General features: G+C 46.2%; 1 protein-coding gene across 3 annotated transcripts in view; it reads right to left on the bottom strand.

Annotated features, from left to right (window-relative positions):
- The window catches only part of HIPK2 (homeodomain interacting protein kinase 2), a 140,538-nt gene that overhangs the window by 91,297 nt on the left and 27,579 nt on the right, over positions 1 to 21,662 (bottom strand). For all 3 annotated transcript variants that reach the window (XM_032687687.1, XM_032687686.1, XM_032687685.1), the window contains one exon: positions 4,137 to 5,235. In XM_032687687.1, coding sequence (XP_032543578.1) covers positions 4,137 to 5,235 — 1,099 coding nt within the window. The remainder of the gene's footprint in view (positions 1 to 4,136; positions 5,236 to 21,662) is intronic.

The raw sequence follows: 21,662 nt of genomic DNA, 5'->3' as shown, positions 1-21,662 counted from the left end.
TTAGCGGAACATTATCATCCCTGAGGTGCCAACACAGCAGCTGTTTCAGCTGAACAGCAAAGAAAAGCCAAGAGGGCAAAGTAACATAGTGATAGTGCCCCCACGAGCAGCCCAACTGTTTCGAGCATCCTGGCGCTGCCACCCCATGATAGAAAACCACTCTGGTTCCAGCAAGGGAGGACCACAGATCTCCCCGCCACCCCAACCACCCCCACCTCCCAGAGGGTAGTACCGCCCTCTTCCACCCTGGGTACATGAATAGGGGCTCTATCAAGGGGACATCTGTTGCAGCCTGAGCCCTGTATTTCTCAAGATATGGGTTTTCCCAGGAAGCTGTCCATACATAGCTTATCAACCCAGGAGGGATCTCTCTGGTCATTCATCTCTCTGACTCTCTGCAAAATGGAGATCATAGAGACTACCTCAGTGATCTCCCCTTCAAACTGCAGCATGAAAAAGCAAAGAAAAAAATAAAATCCCAGGAAGATACCCTGTGACGCAGCAGCTGTCATAGATTTTTGATCAGTTGCTCCGTGAACAGGGCTTCATTTATAGCTTAAGAAATTGTCTGGTTAAACTGCCAGTTGGAGAGCCCTGCTCCTGCACTGCGAGCTGGGCAGAGCAGCCTCCCCTGGGCAGCTTCAGTTCCTCACACAGGCACCTCCAGACCATGGCTGCATCACCATGTACCCCCATGAAGGGTCAATGATCAGGCCCAGGCTGATGCAGCTGGTGATAAGGGACAAGACGAAGGACTATGGTGACCGAGGGGAAGGCTGGGACCCCTGTCCCAAGCAAGGGACGTTTGGACAGCCACCAGTCAGGTACTACAGGCAATGGTTAAGGATGCCACGTGAGAAATACTGCACCACAGCAAGTTTTTCACCAGAGGCTGAAGATGGGTGGGCAGAAGGAGGATTATCCTCTTCACAGCACCACCCATTCAGATGACCACAGACTGCAGCTGTAATGTTCTTTGTCATGTCAGGGCAGGGCCCATGGTGTGACCCTGCTGGGGCTTATTCCCTTCACCAGAGGCCTGAGGCTGCACTGGTGACATGATGGCGCTGCCCTCCCAGAGAGGGATTCTTGGCAGTGAGGGAGTTCCTGCAAGGCCCACCTTAGGCTGCCATGTTATGCTTTGCCTTGGGCCCCTCTATGGGCCCAGAAGCAAGAGTGAAAGATCTCCAGAGTATCAATTATGGCACCAGATCTAGCCTGGAGCTGGCTATATCCTCTGAGAGGGTTGGGAGCTAAATTCTGTTAGACATTTTGATGATATTTTTGGTCCATACCACTCTGCCACCTTAATGCCATCACCATTCTTCCAGAGAGTACTTGCTTAGAAATATCCCTAGTGGGACAGAAACATTGCTGAGTTTGGTGCACCGAGTGAGGGTACCCAAGCAGCACCAGCAGTTCCAATCCATCCCTCCCACACGAAATGGGCTGAAGGATCTGGGTCATCTTCAGAGCATGTTATGTGGCAGCAATGGCAAATCACTCATGTAAAGTCTGCAAGCAGCCATGGGGCTTCTCTTAGTTTATGCAGATTCAGGTCAAGAAAGAACACTGTTTAAAGATACTTTTGTCTCCCACCTCTGGGAGAAGAGGAAAGGCCTTATATTGCCCTGAAAATGAGCAGGATCCCAAACACCTTTCAACCCTTGAAAGGATTTAGCCATCACAGTCTCAAAAGTAGTGATACAGAAAAGAAAAAGCAAGTTGTTAATAAAATATGGGGACAACTTAGGAATTTGCTCCCAAAAGTCCATGATAAAAAAACTCCAGCTGAGATTCAAACTCTACATTATATTCCCCAGTGCTCTGCCTCATCTTTCCTTAAATGCATGAGGCACAGGGCTTCTGTCACTTCTTTGGCACGACTGCTTAGAGTCTGAGAGGTTTTACTACTCTGAGGAAGCTTTTCCTTCACATTCAGCTTAAATGTGCCATTTCTTGAAGTCATCCCCTTGTCTTTCATACTCTAGCAAGCAGAACAAGTGTAAATTAAATGGAAGACACATGAAATCTTTATAAAGCCCAGTGTTTCCCCTAGCATGAAAGTTCCTTCTCTTTGGAGTGGAAGGGGTCTTCACTCTGTGCTGTATTTTTCCCTATCAGAAAATGAAGAATATAAATTTTCCTCATGACTTGAATTTAGCTTAATCAGCAGCCCCCTGCTGATGTAATTTGACCCAACAAGATTTTTCTTTTTTTTTTTTTTCCTGGTGAGCTGCTGCCCTTTTTCCCTCCTCTCACCAATTCAGGCATGGAAAACAGGGGAGGAATTAGACAGATAGAACTTATTATCTACCAAGTTGCAACTTCAGACTGGGCAGGAATAACATTTAAAATATAAATTTTATCAAGCCTTTTCCTCCCCAGAGACTGACACAAAAATATTCCTTGTTTGTCGCTGAGAATGAACCATTTTTCTCTTTCATTTCTGCTTTCTGTCACATATTTCATTTTGGCTGCCCCTTCTGTCTTTCAGCTAGGGACCCAGGCTGCTAACACAGAATCACAGATAACTCAACAACAAAATGCCTGTATTATCTTTTTTTTTTTTTTTTATTTCTAGTCTGCCAGGTAATTGCAATCCTAAAAGCTTTTGCATATTTACCACAGAAACATGTCTCTCCTGGAGGATGGGACTGTCATCAGGTAGAATATTTCATTTAATAAGCCTCTTCTGAGGTATAAACTAGGGTTGGGGATTTTTTCCCGGCCTCCTTCAGAGCAAAGGACAAGCAGATAAAAATCAGCTGCTGCAGTGCTACACTGTCAAAGTTCCTGTTCCTGTGAAAATTAACTCTTTCTCAGCTCAGAGTTCAGGTAGGCTTTGCCACTCTGAAGTTTAAAGTAGGAAAAGGGTCTGTTATTAACTCATGTTGGCTTTTTGTCCCCAGTCCTACCCATGTATGACAGATTTCTTTCCTATTTACAAACAGAACGACTACCCTGTTTTTCTGTAACCCATCTGATGAGCTGTGGATGCTGCCAGGACTGATTGTCATTAAATCAGTCATCAAGAAGGATCGCGTTATCCCTCTTTGCCTGTTTCACAGAAGTGCAACAACAAAAACATGGTCTGAACATTTCTAAATTCAGCTATTATCTAAAGATAAATTCTGTTTCCCCCCCTCCCACTATTTTCCCCCACCCCTGATGTAGCAGAATTGTTTTTCTCAGTCCTTGAGATGTTGACTCAAGCTGACTGGTACCAAAGTGAGGGGCTGAGGAAAACATCTATGGAGAGACTTTGTGTCTTGGAGTCAAGACGGAGGGTGAGGATGGCCTTCCAGGGGTTATGAAAAGAGGCTGCTTTGCTAAAACTGTTCAACAGAATGAAGAGGGATATAGCTGGTTCACAGGTTTCCCGTCAGGCACGCCTTCACAGAGCTCAGAACTCCATCCTAGCACATAACAAAGCAATGCGACTGGGAATCAACAGACCACACCCAGTCCTCAGTCCAACACCAAATCACTGACAATACTCATTCAGCTCTACCAACAGCTTCCCACATGGCAATAGGTGTTTCCAGCCTGGCCAGGCTGTCTGCTTGCTGGGAGGAGAGTTGACAGGAGCCAGCCAGAATACTCCCATTGACTCTAGCAAGCTGCACAGCCTGTGTGAAAACTACTCCCTGACAAAGCATCATCTGCATCCACACAGTTTTCCTGTGGGTCAATCTCATTCTCGTAAAATCCCTGTTTTCACATATGAGTAAAGACTGGAAGACATATTTGAAACATGGATTGATTGTTTAGGTTAAAGTAATACTGACACCAAGAACCTACACGCATTTACTTGGAACAGAAATGTGGACTCTCCAGAGACGTCCTCTCATCTAGAAACATTTCCAAAGAGAAGAGAGGTGAAAGGCTTTCTAAATTGGAACTGGAAAACTCTATTTTTACAACATTTTTTAACTATTTACAAATTTACAATGGTTTTCAATGCAAGTAAACTCCGAGGGGTTAGGACACCATTTTTTCCTATCACCATCAAGCCATTCTAAGACTCATCTTTGCTTAGGATTAAGGGATGACTTTCATTCATTTACCTGAATGTAGCAAAATTCCCATAGGTAAAATACTTCTAGTTATGTTACATGAGCCCAGTCTCTTACCTGTAATATCTGGATTGAAGGTAGGTAGAACACACAGCTTTAGATACATGGCTAGCTGAACCAAAGTCTATGACCTTGACCCTATATGGCTGTCGGGATGGGTCTACCAACATGATGTTCTCTGGTTTGAGATCAGCATGAATCAGTCCCAGACTTTTCAGCTTCATTAGGGCAGTTGCTACCTGCTGGAGAATTGGTCGAATGTACTTAAGGGGCAAGGGACTGAATTTATTTTGTTTTAGGAAATCATAGAGGTTCTGCTCCAACATTTCAAAGACCAAGCATGTGTGATTCTTGTGCTGGAAGCACTCGTAAGCACGGACAAAGTTGTAGTCGTCCGCACTTTCCGTGCTCAGCCGAGCCAGGATGCTCACTTCAATCTGGCCTTGCCGGGCATAGGAAGGGTGGTTTTTTAGGATCTTGATAGCCACAATCTCATTAGTGCCACGTTTCCAGCATTTGACTACTTGTCCGAAGGTTCCACGGCCAAGAAACTCTAACACTTCGTACGTGTTGGTCATGGAACAGAGCACCTCATGTTGCACCAGCTGGTAATCCCCTTCACTGTTGGAGCCACTGTTTTTGGAGGTGGCTGTGGAAGTGGTGGCGGTGGCTACAGTGGCCCCACTGGCATTGTTCTGAATCATTGGTGGATGCTCCTCGATAATCTGCACGCTGCTTGTGTTCTCAATCTCCTCACTCTTGCGCTTAAGTCCACATTTTTGGTAGGTGTCCAGAAGGCTCACAGTGCTGCGACGCATCAGGTTGTGTGGCCCGCCCAGTGTTTGCCCAGACACTGCAACCACACCAGAAGTGCTGTTGGCAGATGTCACCACGATGTGCCCCGTGCTTGCTGGGAAGATGATGGTCTGTTCGTAGGGGATGCTCGGATTGGGGATCTGGAGGGAGGCGTTGACGGCTGCTGCGGCGGCTGCTTGGGAGGACTGCACGTTCTTGCTCTGGCTGTAGACTTTGCTGTGTGTGCCGTACCCAGTCATATCCCAGTTTGAACTCGGCTCCACTTTCAGTTTCTTCACGCTACAGAAGGCACTTGACTGAAGGGTATGAGGAGAGAAAACTTGCACATGCGAGGCCATACCTGCAATACAACATCAGAGTGAAACCACAGTGTCAGGATGCCATCCCCAGCTTTTTTCATTTGCTCAGTGGTAGGAAAGGGAAATGGGACACAGGCTTCAGACACAGCACAGACACACACATGTAACAATCACATTCTTCCAGAAATATGTATTCAACAGAAATAAAATACTATGCTCTAAATAAATCACTACCTCTGATTGAACTATACTAACAACATTCAAGATTTCTGTTCTCTTGCTCTCCCCCTTCTCATTTTTAATAACAGGAATGTACATGTTATTTTTACCGCCTCTGTCTAAAGAGACTCCTATTCCCATTGTCTCCAGGAATATATCTAGCTCTCTGGAAGAACTCATGTCAAATACAGAAGCCAAATTTCAAATCCTCAGGCTCATCCTGTATTAAGCACTTTGGTGGATCTGAGTTAAGCCCTCCATTTATTTCCATAAAACCACTGTGTAGCTTCTGGCCTGCAGAGAGTCAAGATGGGACCAGGAGATACACTGTGACAAAATGGAGGTGCACAGATAAAGTTGAGGAGCCAGGGTAGAAGAAGAGGATGTTTCAGATTGCTTGCCAAGTCTGCGTGTGGGAATCGTGCACAATGCTGGTCTGTGCTCAGGGACAGTGGAGATAGGAGTTACACAACATGAGCTTTACTGTGTGCTCTCAGTTCTCCCAGATTTATAAAATTGTGTTCATCTATTCTTATTCACAGTGACAACATCATCACTGGAAAACTGATCCCCTGCAAATTAACAGCATTGTTAATGAAGCAACGTACATATTAGCACGTGGCAGAATTAGCTCCTAATATAACTTTACTTTTAAAGAAAAGACAAAACCCTATTTTAATGCAAGCTTCTTTGGTTCCAGAAGAGTTAATGACCTTCTAAATCTTTATTTAAAAAAAACCCAAACACCAAAGAACAACCCCATAAACTTCATAATTGAGGTGAAAATACAGTATCACTGAGACAGACTTACTGGAGGACTCTGAGTAATATTCCACTGTCACAGAAAATGTGTCTATTCAGAAAGAAGATGTGGTCCACAGAAAAGGGGACTTCTAAGTCCTTACTTGCTGCCAGCTTTTCCTGCCCAGGTTAGGGATAGTACCACCGGAACAAAGGTACTGTGAAGAACACAAATCCATGGGGATTCCTAGGGAAGGAGTGAGCACCTGACAGGAGTTAGAGCAGAAAGGCACAGCCTCCTTCACCTTTCTATCTGTCGTCAGTGTTTCTTTTTAATAAACCAGAATGACTAGGGAAGGAAAAGACAATATGCTGAGCTGGCACCATTGCTGAATTATTAAGCACAAACATAACCTTGACTTGTTTTCAACTTTAAAAAGTTAAAAGCTGAATAAATGCTTCAATAACAAAACCACAACAAAATCCGCAATGCACATGGATGACTTCTTCATTTGGAGGACTGACAGTATCTGACACTCAGCTCCCCTCCAGACCATTTTCTGGAGCTCATATAGGCTCACACATACGCATGAACTTATACACTCACATAGAAAAATATGAAGATTACTCTACACTCACAAAATTCAGTAGCATGGTGAAGCAAACAGACCTAAACACATCCAGTGCCCATTTTCTAGTTAATTCCCAGCTGCCCAAAGCCCAGGAACTACTCAGGAGAGGGGTGCTGTGGCAAGCCAAAACCCACCATACATAGCTACTAAGAAGTAACCAGCAAAGCAATCCCTCCAGTTTGCTTCAACACTCCCACCTTCACCCCTGCCACAGTGACACATTTATGAGGACAAGGCAGACGCAGAAGAAAACCCCCATCGGGACACATGGGGAAACCAACCCTCACCCCTGCTTGAACACGCCGCACAAAACCCCGCTGACCCTGCTCTGACAATGAAGCCCTGCAAACCACAATGTGCTCCCCTCTGCAGATGTGCTCCCTAGCTCTAAGGGGATTTCTGATGCTGTTTGCTGTCATTCCTTTTAACCCCACCCCCCCTGCCACTCAACCTCCTTGGTAGCAATTTCCAAGGTCCCTGCAACTGGGTACTCAGACCCCCTCCAGCTCCCTGCCCCTCTAAGTACTTGCTCTCCTCTCTCCTTTCCACAGGGCAGTGCTGCCACGAATGCTGCAGCATGTGGCATGTGGTGAGCTCGGAGAACCGCAGCAGTATTACTCAACTTGTCATCCTGGACACAAGGATCGTATGTGAGTGAGCCAAAACTGTGTTTGTTCTTCCACTGATTAAGAGGAGTCACAGTGTTCCTTCTAGTACAGTACCAACCTGCCTGGAGAGAGTGGGGTTGGTTTGATGTATGTTTTCCCCCTGGACGCGAATAATGTAACAGATGTAATTGGTAACATATTGTGGACCTAGCAGAGGTGTAATTTATAGCTTTATGGCTTTCATTCCATGGTGTGCTTGAGCAATCTCTCTTCGTACAAAATAAAAAGGGAAAAAATGACGCAGAACAAGACGAGACGTTCTTCTCACACACTCCTCTAAAGACAACACGAAACGACCGAGGCACCCCAAATTAAAGTCAAGGATGTGAAGTGCAGCAGCTGCAACTTTCTCAGTGCCACTGTAAAAATCGGGATAATCGCCACCATTAAGGGACAGACTTTCAACTGGTGCAAACTGGCAGTACTCCAGTTGACATCAGCCGATGCTAAAAACAAGGTCAGCAGTCACTCAACACTGTCAATGTCAGATGGCTGCCTGCGCTCATTGGTGAAATGAGTTGTTGTTAGGGACTGGTTTCCACATCAACAACCAGCCCCTTGCTGTCTCTGAAACACTGCTGGCAGCCTCAGCAGGGGAACAGGAATAGGGGATAAAATCACTGACCCACACTGGTACCCCAAAAACGGAGGGTGTGGAGGAAGCAGTGCTTTCTTGCGGATAAAGGGAGGACTTCAGACTCTTGCTGCCAATTCCACTCTCCTCAGAGGTTATTTCCCATCACAGGAGAGGTATTTTTTCCCCCTAAAAAAAGAACTATGAAATCTTCCTTCCATTCAAAATGATTTTCTCATGTTTGAGGTTTTAGGGGAGAACAATTCAGTGAGTCCTTCAGCATAGTCCGATACTCAGAAATTACAGGTTGATTGACAGCTCAGCGATGGGAAAAAAGGCTTCTGCAGCCAAGTAATTTTTATTGCAAATTTGCCTGTGCAGTTAATGCGAGAAAAACACAACCCTAAATTTCCTAAGGACACAATCAAACTGTGCTGGTGGCATGTCCTTTTTTTCAAAAAGGATCTTTGCTCCATGGCAATAGCAGAAATAGTAATAAATGTGAATAAAAGTTGGATGGTTTGTTACAGGGATCAAATTCCTCATTACAGCCTGTAATATAATTTACAACTTCAGCCTTTTGATTACGTAGGTTGACAACAGCTTGCCACCGTGTCCATGAGGCAACACGCCAGTAGTAATGGGGTGATCCATGCCAGCCAAGCCCAATGACACTGATGCTTCAGAGACAGTGGGGATGCCCTCAGAGAGCATCCTCACTCCTGGGGTCTTGGAAAGACAAGAGGGGCCACAAGCCATGGAGGGCTGGAAAATGTAATGTTTCACTTCGGAAAAGTTCTCTTAAAACCCCACTTCCGGGTCTGACAAGAAACCTCCTGTGCAAGACTGTGCCTTTCATGTCACCTCCCTTTGCTTGCAGGAAGATCCTAGCACTCACCTTTCCGTTTTCTGCATGGAAGGGCCCAAGGCTGGTACCCAACTCCTCCTCTTTCTGCTCTCCACCAGGAGCAGAGGGGGTAAGGATACTCAGGTCGAGCAGCTTTGCTCACCGAGCACTCCCGCTCACCTGAAGCCCAGCTCAGCAGCCGCACCTACACCAGCCAAAGCTTTGGCTGGACTAAGGCAAGTGGTAATACCGGCTGAGCTTGGCACCTGCCTTGGCAGGGGTGCAGGGCAGCCCCCACAGCCTCAGTTAGCCAGCCAGGATGCAGCCAGGACTCTACAACAGTTAAATGCTCATCCTGATGAGTGCAGGTCTAAGTTTTATATCACCCCGAGCATGGCAAGTTTCTGGGCTGGGAGCAGAATCAAGGCTGGGCACCGTACATTAAATAAAATTGATAGTTCCTTTCTTTAATAATGAGTTTTAGTGCAGCCATTTAAAGCTCTCACACAACTGACAGTAACTGGATTTAATGGGGCCTTCCCTGTCCTTGATACGACTCACGTTAACTCCCCGTAGCATCGACATGAGCTGAAGTATGTAGCATGCAGCCAGGGGATAATGTTAAAACATCTGGAACGACTTTTATTAAAAGACTTGAGGGGTTTTTTTCCTGAGAACTCCTCCCACGTCAGCTTTCACTTAATAATAATTTAGCAGGTGCTATTTACAATTCAGATGGCCCTCTTCTGCATGCATACACAAATCATGCAGCCGCCTCACTTGTACTTCTAAGAGGTTTCAAGAAAGCAAATGAGGTAAAGCTCCCTATCCACCCACCTCACCCCAAAGGGCAAAAAATACACTTTGGGGACTAAAGAAGGAACAGTTTGCAAGTCACTGATGTTTTCTTCTGCTTTACTCCTAGCACTTACTGTTGATTTGTAAGTGTGGCCTTTGTGGTGGCAAGAGACCAAGCCCCTGCCCTGTATTAAGTAGGCAGCAAGACCTTTTGCAGTACCTGCAGAGCTCTGTAACCAGAGGCTGCTTGCTGACGGCCTCCAGAACGACAGTGCCTGCTTGAAAAATACTGTAGAAAGCACACGGTGTGTGTTCAGCATATAAATGATGCACACAAAACACTACTGAAATAAGTATCTTCCACTTCTCCCCAGAGAGGCACAAGCCAGAAAACCTACATACACACCCAGGTTGAGAAGGCAATGAAAAGAGGATCTGCCAGGTATGGCTAATGTACTGCACCTTCAAAATAGCCATGTCTTCACAGTGGCCTCTGTGTACCCCTTTTTGAGGCACTGTCCCCCAGTACCACTTGGAATCTCCTTAAAATTTATGTCCCTGGAGGCTATACAAATTCTTTCCCTTGTGCTACTGAATGTTTGGAGACAGCCTCAGAGTGGAGTTCAGACCTCAACATCCTCAGCTCCTTCCTGTTCCTGGTGAGCAGAAGATGTCAAGGGAGCCTTCATTCCAGGTGAAAATCAACCTGCCTTCCTGCTCAGCTTTTCCTGTCCTGCTAGTAAAACTGTCTCATCCTAATTAGTAGTTTTCTAAATGCTTATGTGCTGTGCAGCAGCTCTCAAAGATGTCTCAAAGATGGGATAAAGCTCATCCCCAGCACCGCTTCAGACCTGGATTCACACGGCTCCAAGTTGCCATGTTTGATCCACATCTTATGGCCAAACGAAAAAGTGAGACTTTTCAATGCACAGAGTAGCCATAAACAAAACCAAATGGACAAAGCCAAGCATCTGCCTCCTTCCCTTTCATTCCCACTCAAAATACACATCCCTGAAGTGCAATGGCCAAAGAACTCTCATCATCATCACCTTCAAACCCCATATCCCCCCGCCACCCTGACTGCCCTCCTACATATCCCTCTCCTGCATTTATAGCATTCAAAACCCTGCCTACTATTTTACTTTGTGCACCGTGACTTTCCTTTATAGGTATGATAAAAATTATCAACCAGGACTTAGTACTCTTGGGCATGGAGGTGGTGTAGGCAGTTACTCCCTATCATGGCCTGAGCAGGTTATTTTGGCACGTGGCTCAGGATATTGCTCTCTCTCCTCACAAACCGTCTTTACTCCCTTCTTCATCTCCCTTTTAACTCCTTAAATCCAGGGCAACTCATCCGCTGGGTAGTGAAAGCCTTCTCAGCTGACCAGGGCAAAGAGGACAGTTAGGAAAATCTGGGGAGTTCTTCCTCTGAGCCAGTCATGCCCATCTTGTCCCCTCGCCTGAGCATCCAGCTTCACCACACCTGCCTGTGGGCACAGGAAGTGCTGAGATGTGGTACGGGCTGGCTGGGACTGCTAACCAGCACATCTGGGAAGCAGGGCAGTTGGCAAGCCCAGGCTCAGTGCCTATGTACCGATGCAGGCTGAAGGCTGGTGAGTTGGCACACACACCTGCTTTGCCATGCAGGACATCTTCAGTGTTGAGGTGGTGGGAGATGGTTGCTCTCTAGTGCACAGAACCCATGGAGCAGCACTTCTTTTCCTAGGGCTATGGTATGGAGACTGCAAGATAGGCAGAGCTGCCCACGCTAGGTCCATATGCTCCAGGAAGCATCTCTGCCACCCTCATGAGCAGCTTGGGGGAAAACGGGACTACCCAGAGCCCTGGCACATCCCCCACAGACCTAATGAGGCAGCACCACCCTGAGCCTGGCCCTGCCCTGGAGCCTGGACATCTAGGCAGCTCCAACCTCATCTCCCACACTCCCCACACTTGGTGGGTTCACTAGACAATGGCATGTGAGCTGTGCAAACCACAAAACCCTAGTAATCTTCCGTAATCTCGAAACATTACGATTCTTATTCATCTTTTTGATGTGGGTTCAGGTGCCCATGAGCCTGAGTAACAAGCTGTGGGCTCCTCTGACACATTCCTGGTTTTACACACATGAAGCAAAATCTCAGCGACAAATACATACATTTGAATACTTTATTACATCTCCATGAAAAATTCTTTCAGGGCCACCTCCATCTCCCACTTGAGTGAATTGCAGTAATGACAAGAGATATTACAGATTTCCTCAGTTAATCATGTGACTAGTTTATGTTTCACATTATAGTTAATTAACTATGCAAGACCTGAGAACACAGGTAAAATATACTTCACCAGAGGCTGCCTCATCACTTCCCTGTAGATGCAATTGGACCTGACACCAATTTCTAGATCTTGGTGTCAGAAAGTCCAGCAGTCAAGTCCATTCTCCCCTGAACCAGAAGGTAACCCCTTTTTCCTATGGGAAAACCCAGCACAACTAGAATAGTGCAAAACTTCTCTCCAGGATACCTCAATGTCACTGAGTGGAAAGCAAATGAAGGCAGCAGGTGAACACAATATAATAGTCTACAGCCTTGACAAAACAGAGCCAGACCCCAGCAGGTAAACCCCCTTCAGCATATCTGTCAAAGCTGACAGAAAGACTGCCCTCTCTACAGAAATCATGAAATGACACTGCAAATGCTCTACCAAGACCTCAAAGTGCTCTCCAGACATGAAGTAAGAAACCTGGGAGTCTGCTGTGCCCACATCAGGTCTCTGCAGTTTGAGAAGGCAGATCAATAGCCCTGCCAGATGCACCTTACTGAGCAGTAGTCCTTCAAGCCAGGGAGCAAAGTCAACAGCTCCTGCGACCATTTCTGGAGTCCCAAGAGCAAAATGAGGTGATGAACAACAAAGAGGTAGGGACAGCACTGAAAGCCTTCAAGGTCTGAATGAGAGTGCGAAGAAACTTATGCACAATGTCAGCATAAAGACATTTTAGGAAAGTGGGTGTCAGTGAAGTTAGGAAGAAGTTTTAAAACCAAACACTCAGTACTCCCAAGGGCCTCAGAGGAGAAGAAAGTCTGCTTGGGAGTCAGAGACGGGATGAGGAAAAAAGGACAAGAAATCAGACAGGTGGGATTGACAGAAGCCCTGCTTTGAAGCTTTTTCTTTGGAGGAAACTGAATGATATGTAACAAAATGCTTTGCTGAAGAAATCTCTCTTTGAGATTTCTTGGAGAGAGGCCCAGCAGAGCTGAGGAAAGTGTGGGGTGCCTGGCTGGGGCTGTGCTGCAGGCTGTTGGGGGACCCACGAGCAGCACCACATCTGTGTAAAGAGCAGAAGACTGCGGTAACACCCACAGCACCACTCAAAATGAGGCACGACACACTGAGGCTCATATAATGCCATGCTTAAATGAGCTCCTGAGGTGCTACCAAGGAACGTTTCCCCATCCTGAAGCCAAAATGGAGCCAGATGAGCCTAAAAGCAGTCACTCACATCAATGTGCCAGGTAGGACTGTTTGGCAACAGCCTATGTGTTCTGGCCACCTTCCTCTCTCCCATATGTCCTCCACAGTCACAAAGTGGAACAAACAGTAACCATGGCATTTCTACAGCACCCAAAGTTCCCTTTGCAGAACTATACGAGACAGTCTCTGCAGTAAATGTGAAACTGGCCACGGTTTGCCTTGTAGTCCAGTTTAATGTCTGTGTGGGTCCCTACATCTGACCTCCAAACAGGTCTATAAGGCAGGAACTTTTAGGTTCCCACAAGCTCCATCTCTGATTGCTACTTGCTAACAGAGTTGCATCCTGAAAGCAGAACTGAAAAAAAGAAGGATCTGCTTTCCAGGCAGCATGGCTTAGGTCACATTTGTTCATCTTTCAAAAAGGGGTTGACCACACTCCAACTTACAGGGGAAACAGAGGACTTCCTCAATTCCTGACCCCAGATTTCACTGGCCATCCTATACGGTCCTCTGTTATCTTAGTTTCTGGGAAGGAGTACCAAACCAAGGCCTCTCAAAAAGGGACCAGAATGAATCAGTTCCCCTTTGCTGCTCTGGCTGTGCCCCCTCAGCCACACAGCACTGGCACAACTCATGGCTTCCCACAACTGCCTAGTGGAAAGGATACTTTGGCTTTTTCCACAATGTCTGACTCCCCACCTGGATGACTTTCCATCTGTAAATATTAGCTTTGTACTGTCAATGACTCCAACTGGCCCACAAGTGTGGTGAAACCACAGGGAATGACTGGCCCCTCGCATACCTCACTTGTTAGAAGCAACCCTACTTGTGAAGGCAGGACATGGGCAAGGCTTACTGGAGTCTCAGGCTCAGCCTCTCACTCCCACAGGATTTTTTTCCTAAGTGTTTCATTTGCAAAGAAGCCATTGCATGACATTCAGCCCTTGCTTTGTTTACGAAATCTGAAACTCAGATCAGGCTCTAGTGGGGCTGAAAAGGTCAGTTTGCCTGTTCGCAAAGTCCCTCCCTTCATTTGATATCCATCAGGATACAGACCTATTGGAGAGAAACAAGCCCCAGGTGAGGTCTGGATGGAATACACAGGATTTGATCTGCAAAGGAAGATGAAGGTGCAAGAAGGAAGGTGGGGAAGCTGGGCACGGGGCTCTGTCAAAGCAGAAAATTGAGACAGACTGATTTGTTGACCTCCCAACAGCCACATATCGCTTTCAAATATGAATGACCAAACACAAGAGTTACAGCACTCTCAAAAATCGAGGGCTCTGTAGTGTTTTAGGAGATGAAGAGAAAGAATACTGCAGGTGGATTACCTGACCTTCAGTTTAAGCAGTTAAAACAATTCTGTAAACAGCAGCACACAAAACACCCACCCACAAAGAGAAAAGCCCTTCCTCAAGGAAACATAATGAAACATAATGAATTTTTCACCCTGACTTCCAGACTTCATTTTCCTCATCATTTAGGGCTAAGAAAACATCCTCAAAGTTATGGCCAAACAGTCAGAAACCTTTTTTTGGTGTCACCCATGGCTTTTGGTTTGCATTCCAAAGTAGAACTATAAACCCAGAAATGTATGACATGAAATGGCCAGTGAGCTGGGACCAGAACAGGTACAGTGGACTGAGCCAACTAGCCCAAACCAAAGACCATCATGGAGACACAGGGTGTAGGATTTGGGCATGGACCCATTTTTCCCCAAAAAAATCTCATTTCTCCCCAAAAAACATGTCTCTCTTGATCCATTCACCTTTAAGACTGGCAAGTAGCTCTCGTATGAGACCATGGAGAAAGGGAGCTGCTGCAGTCTCCATGAGAACATAGCGTGCTGACAGGTTTATCTGTGGAAACCAATGACTCTGTATTTGGGGTTTGCAGTCTTTGGGGTTGTACTGACCTCTGTCACACAAAACGCACGCTCGCACTCAGGCACACACAGACATGTAAGCACTTGCATAGCCAGAGGATGACCCACAAAGGCAATGAATCTCATCATCTCCAAAAGAAATGAGTGATGCTGCCCCAAGCAATCCCACAGAAGTGCCTCTGATTGCCTCCCTGGCCCACTGCTGGCTTGCTGCTGTGGCTGGGGGCTGGTGGTGCATGCCTGATCTCACTGTCTTAACAGCCACTGTCTAACAGGAGAGATGCTAAGCGATCAATATGCAGAGAAGAAGCTCTGTTTGGGCCAAGGACAACGTAGGTGATGTATGAAGCTCTTGCTTACACAGAAAGAAAACCTGGCTTAGGCATGGGGATAAACTACATGAAGGATTTCAGAGCCTTGAAGAGTAAACATCCAGAAGCTCAGGAAAGGATATCTACTTGAGAAAGGAGGATATGAAGCCCTTGTGTGCGATGAAGAAGCTCAGGGACACCAGTAACAGCCTACTCCCCCTCAAAGCTCTACAAGAAAAAAAATGAGACCAAGGGAAGTCATTAAGGGAAACAAAACAATAAAAACCTCCACCTGTGTCAGCAAAACTCCCTTTTTACCATCAGTGTCTCCCCCAGGTTTCTCTTTTGTGCCGGATATGATTATTTATTGACATATTTATTTACTCAGCTCTATAGTGCTTAACATCATGGCTGCCAGGCTTCTTGCACTGTAAAAACTAGAGCAAGACAGGAGTGAAGCTAAACCTGGAGATCCAGTACGACACATGCCAAATGCCCTCTGCAGTGCAGCCTGAGGCACGCTGCCACTGTGATGGGCTAGAAAGGGGGACCACACAGCCAGCCTGGCCATACACACTCCTCCTCAAGCAAGAAAGACCAAGCAAGTGACAGCTTAGGAGAGGTGTACAGTGAAACTCTTGGTGTAACTTTGCTTCAGATCACTCAGTGCTTTTGAGACCCTGAACAGCACCCTGCAGAGACACAGGCACCTGAGCAGGCCTCACGCCCTGGAGAGCTGGGCTCAGTCTATGCTGACTGTGAGTAACTGCTGTGCGGCACTCACAGGTACGGTACAGCTGCTGAAACCAAACCTACAGAACCAAAAATCCACTCCAGGAAGGAGAGATGGCTGCAGATGACAGACTAGCTAAAGGGGCTGTCAGGCCTCCTTCTCACTCTTGATCCTACATTTGTGAACTGACATGTCACTTTGCACTTCCAGCAGCAGGCAGCCACTTGTCGCATCCCTTCCATAAGCATCTCTTTGGCACTACTACAACTTTTTTGCAGCCATGTGCTTTCAACCCAGAATACTCAACTCTTTCCTTTTCCTATAGCAATAAAATTAAAGGATTCAGCCTAGACACAGTGGGACAATGGCTTCAGAATCACCAATGTGCTGGTGATACCACAGACAACCTGTCCACAGCCACACCTATGGGTTTTAACGAAGTTGTAAAGGAAGTCTGGCCAAACGGAATCACGGGGTAAGAAGAGTTTCTGGGAAAATAAGCTCTGTGTGATTTTCTCACAAGGAGCAAATACACCACTGTTTCTGCAGCTTCCAGAAAAAAACAGATTCCATTCAAGTAAAAACTTGTAGTCAAATCACAGCAGCTTTCAACAGGTCTAGGAGAACACTGGGCATCTTAGCTTTGCCATAGTCATAGGAATGACTCGGGAGTAAAACGGCCTTGGACCCATGGTTTTTGCTAGAATGATCACAAGACTTCCAGGAAATGATGAGAGGGGGAAACTGCCATAAAAAACCAAAACCAAAACCAGCCAGGGGAATTTAGTACCAAAAGCCTTGTGAACTTTCATCACATATTATGCACTCAAAACTCACTGAGAGCTTTCCAGCATCCATATGGATATAAAGTAAGAAGAGACTGAAAACTAGATTCAGCAGAAGCACAATAACTGGGTAAAGAATTTCAAAGGGAAGCAGCAAGTTTACACCCTGTATAAATGTCCAATTAATTCAATGTTTGCAGTACTCTTTTGTGGACATAGTCCTTGGTTTTGGTAATTTTTCATAGCTGAAAATAGCCATGCTTCCCTCTTTAGTCCTTTCTGGGCTCATGGGAGACTGCAATGAGTCACCAGAGGACCAGCCGAGTCATCCAGCCAAATCTTGGAAAGCAATACAAAATTGGTCATCACATCCACAACTAAAACGTGGATGACGGCAGCACTCCTAGCAACCAACCGTGCATTAGGCAGAAAGGGTTGGAGACCACTGACACTATGAGCCATTAACTGAAGCCAGGCAGAAGAATGCCTTAAATGAAACTAGGACAACACAAAACAAGTGCTGACAAACATGGCTGGAAAGTGGCCCAGTGGAAAAGGAGCTGGGGGTGCTTGTCGACAGCCGGCTGAGCATGAGCCAGCATGTGCCCAGGTGGCCAAGAAGGCCAATGGCATCCAGATCAGAAATAGTGTGGGCCTAGCAGAACTAGAGAAGTGACTGCCCCCCTGTACTTGGCGCTGGTGAGGCTGCACCTCAACTCTTATGTTCAGTTCTGGGCCCTCACTACAAGAAGGACACTGAGGTGCTGGAACACATCCAGAAAAGGGAAATGGAGCCGCTGAAGGATCCAGACAGTAACTCCTATGAGGAGCAGCTGAGGGAGCTGGGGCTGTTTAGTCTGGATAAGAAGAGGCTCAGGGAAGACCTTATCACTTTCTACAACTACCTGGAAGGAGGCTGTAGCAAGGAGAGGGTCAGTCTCCTCTCCCAGAATACTAGCAACAGGACAAGAGGACATGGCCTCAAGTTGTGCCAGGGAAGGTTCAGGTTGGACATCAGGAAGAATACTTTCACTGAACAGGTGGTTAAGCATTGGAATGGGCTGCCCAGGGGAGTGGTGGAATCACCATCCCTAGAAGCATTCAAAAAATGATTGGACACGTCACTTAGTGCTGTGGTTTAGTTGACATGTTGGTGTTCATCCAAGGTTGGACTTCATGATATTAAGAGGTCTCTTCCAACCTTAATGATTCTATGACTGCTGGTTCTGCAACTGACCAAAGCCCTTCTCCATTCAGTTTCCCCATCCCATCCCCATTGTATTAAGAAAAAGGGATGGCCATCTCCATCTTCCAGATCATGGGATATTTCTAGCCCATTTTACAACTTCTATGAACCAAAGTCCCAATTCATTCAATTCCTTTAGAGTATCATCAAATCTTAACAGGACCTATTTTGACATGCAATCTCACTGAGAGGCAAATAACTATGACCTTTTAAGAACACAGGTCTGTACTTCATTTTTATGTCTATTATCTTCAGAACAAAAGGAAGTGGGGCAAGTGCTTTTGGGCACAGAAGATGTATTTACTAAGCAGGTTTTTTATGGTGATTACAAAAGTTTAATGAGTGAATTCAGGACAGTGGAGGACTTGATAGACTTGTCCTGAGGAGTTGGGCATGCTGTGAGCAGATGCAGTGCATGCTCCCTTGCCCCACACATCACTTGGACGGCACACCACAACCTTGTATTTGGGCACTAAACAAATGATGCTCATCCCGACCCAACTCCCCAGCCCTCTCAAACCTGCTGTCGATCAACACGCACCATCATGCACGTTGCTGGCACCTGAATGGGCTAGAAGTGCCAAGTGGGACCTTGGTCCTACAAAACATTACTCTCAGACATGAAAAGATATGTATTTATTCCAGCACCTACAAAATCAGCATCCCGCAACACTAAGCTCACCTTGATCCCCTTTACGGAAATCTGGCAAAAATGGGAAACAAAATGTAGCTGAGTGATCAAACCACCGAGGGCCACAGAAAGCCCTAATATTAACTATTATGGAAATACTCACAAAGGAGACAAGCGAGATTTGGCTCTGCAACAAAACAAACAGTTGGTAGATCTCTATGGTAAATGCCTGTTCTCTCTGTGCTGTCATGGAAAAGCAACACTGACCTGCAAGGGCTGGGTCTCATTGCACAGCTGCTCAGGGAAACCTGTCTCGGCACTGCTTGCTGTCACCCTGTGAGCCTCGTGCCACGAGCTACCACTGAGCCAAGCGTGGAGGACTCCGAAGCAGCAGGGGGCTATGGGGACAGCACATGTGGCAGATCAACAGTGCAAATCCCTCTGTGGCTCACCCAGAAAACCTGCTGGCTGGAGGCTCCCGATGACGCTCCTGCCACCTGCCCCAAGCATCAGCAAATGGTGCTCAGGGACTACCCGCGAGACGGCACCGAACAGGTTTGCGTGAAACTGCTCAGAATTTCCCAACTAATGATGGCACTCCTGTTTTGCCTTGGTCCTTCCCTCCAGCTCATCCCTGGGTTACATCAGGGCCATGATGTATTCACCTCGCTGTGCCTCTGCTCCCAGCCCTCTGCACCTGCACTCCTATTTCTTTTGCCAAAAAAAAAAAAAAAATTGAAAAAAAAAAAGCTGAAAAGTTCAGGTGGGCATCAGTGAATGGAAATGAAGAACCCCACAACAGAGTAATGCTTAAGCCTCAAGAAGATAGATGTCAAACAGAAGCAGGTGTAACTGGTGTAAACTGGTGTAAAAACAGGTTTAAGTGAAATTCAAGTACAAAGGTTCAAGAGCTATTAAAGTGCCTAAAATTCATGAGGTTTTGATCCTACAGTTCCTAAAAACTTGTTATTATTTAGTCTTTTAAAGGCTCAGCGGTAGAGACTTCAAGCTGTTCAAATGGAATGATAACTTATTCCACGCGCTGCAGCAGAGGCAGAAAATAAATGTGAAACTGGATCCTGACAGCATCATTAGATCCCAAAATTGACCCTCTTGCTTTCTGCTCTGCCTGCTCCAAAGAGCATGCTATTTCTGGAGGAGTTTTAAAAAATAAAGCCCAAGCAAGCGTTCTCATGTCCTCTCCACTTCCCAAGGTGAAGGTAAGCAGCTCTCTTGAGTGGCCCTCCCACGCACATCACCCTCTGGGGTCCTGGCACTTGCTAACAACTCAGCACCAGCACCACGGGCTGTCCTGGCACCAACCACGAGCCGTGCAACAACCGCAGTGTGCAGCTCAGCACACACGAGCTACAATAAACCTGTCAGACTGTGCAAGACATGAATCATATGGACTGTCACAACAGCAACACAGCGTGTGCAGCCCTGTTCAAACAAACAAACAAACAAACAAACAAACAATCCAAAGACATCCCAAAACACAGATGTAGGTAAATGGCCACTCTCCTGAGGCTGCCAGTATAGTTATGCGACAGGGTATGCTGGAAAATATCTACGCTCCTGACTTGTGACAATTCAGAAATGCTTCAGAATGGCTGTAGTGAGGTGCCAGGGGAAAGAGACTGACACAGTCTCTTCTCACTGGGACACCGGACCCTGACCAAGCAAATGCCTGGGTTACCCAGGATGCTGGAAGTGAGAGAAAACACCTGTAGCAAAGGCTACTCTCATCGGTCACCATGGCTGCAGAGGTTGCTCAGGGTCTTTTAGAAAACACATCTCCCAGTGTACTTAGTCAGCTGGAGGTGCTGCTTCTCTCACACTGGCAGGGAAGTTACGTTGGAGAAACAGCAACACCTTTCCCTGCTTAAGGTTTTCCTGTAGCCCTTGGTACAGCCATGAGACTGAAGTATGGAAATAATGTCACAAGTGAATCTGAGGGGCTTGCATGCTATGTCTACTCTTTGGGGCAGCCTTCAGAGTGGATGACAGCTCCATCCATGCTTGCAGACCATCAGGACAGGCTGTTTCAACAATGAACCTGTCACCATAACTAGACTTTGGATGTACATATATTTTTTCAATTTATTATTGTGATATGGTCAGCAGGGATATGGACCATTTCACCATTCTGTTTTCCCTCTTGCTATTTAATGATCTCACTGTGTAACCTCTCAAGCCACAGTCCTTCAAACACTTGCAGACATGCCTCACCTTCTCATGCCTCACCAGCAACTGCAAGGCTATGAGCCACGAGATGAATTAGGCAGACAAAAGCAAAGGGGAAAGGTGTAAGGCCAGTCTGTTTGCTTTTCCTGGTGGATTTAGTCTGGAGACTTCAGCTTTTCTAGGTCAAGACAGTGTCTGCATCAGAAGATATTCTATAAAATCTTTATTTAACTGTTCCCCTAGGGCAGCTGGCAAGACCCTCACACTACTGGCATGTGGGCCTGTGTCTCAGTTTAAGCATAAGAACTGTCTTAACTGACCTCAGCAGGACAACTCACACATTGAAAGCCCACCACATGTGTGGTGGCAGTATCAGGGTATTAGTTATCTTCCCTTGGTTTTGAAAGGGGGTTTGTGTAGGAAAAAAAAGCAAAACAACTCCATAAAACTTGAGGATACAATTCAGGTATCCCAGTGATATATGAATCTAAACTAAACCCCTCTCCCGCACCCTCTCTTTTAAAAAAGTAAGTACTTTTCTACTGGTGTATAAACTGTAGTCAACTGTAGTTAAGTGATGTTAACTGATTTCAAAAGAAATCCTATGGAAGGTAAAGTCTCCACAGGAGGGTAAAGTGTGCCCACCTCAGCAGCACACTCTCAGAAAAACTACATTTGATTTTCTTGCAGATTTTTCCTTCCCTTCTTTCTCCATGATTAGCAATATGCATAGAAAA

This window comes from Chiroxiphia lanceolata, chromosome 5, assembly GCF_009829145.1.
Source record: "Chiroxiphia lanceolata isolate bChiLan1 chromosome 5, bChiLan1.pri, whole genome shotgun sequence".
NCBI lineage: Eukaryota > Metazoa > Chordata > Aves > Passeriformes > Pipridae > Chiroxiphia > Chiroxiphia lanceolata.
Note: the sequence above shows the minus strand (reverse complement) of the source record. Positions and strands in the feature narration are given on the sequence as shown.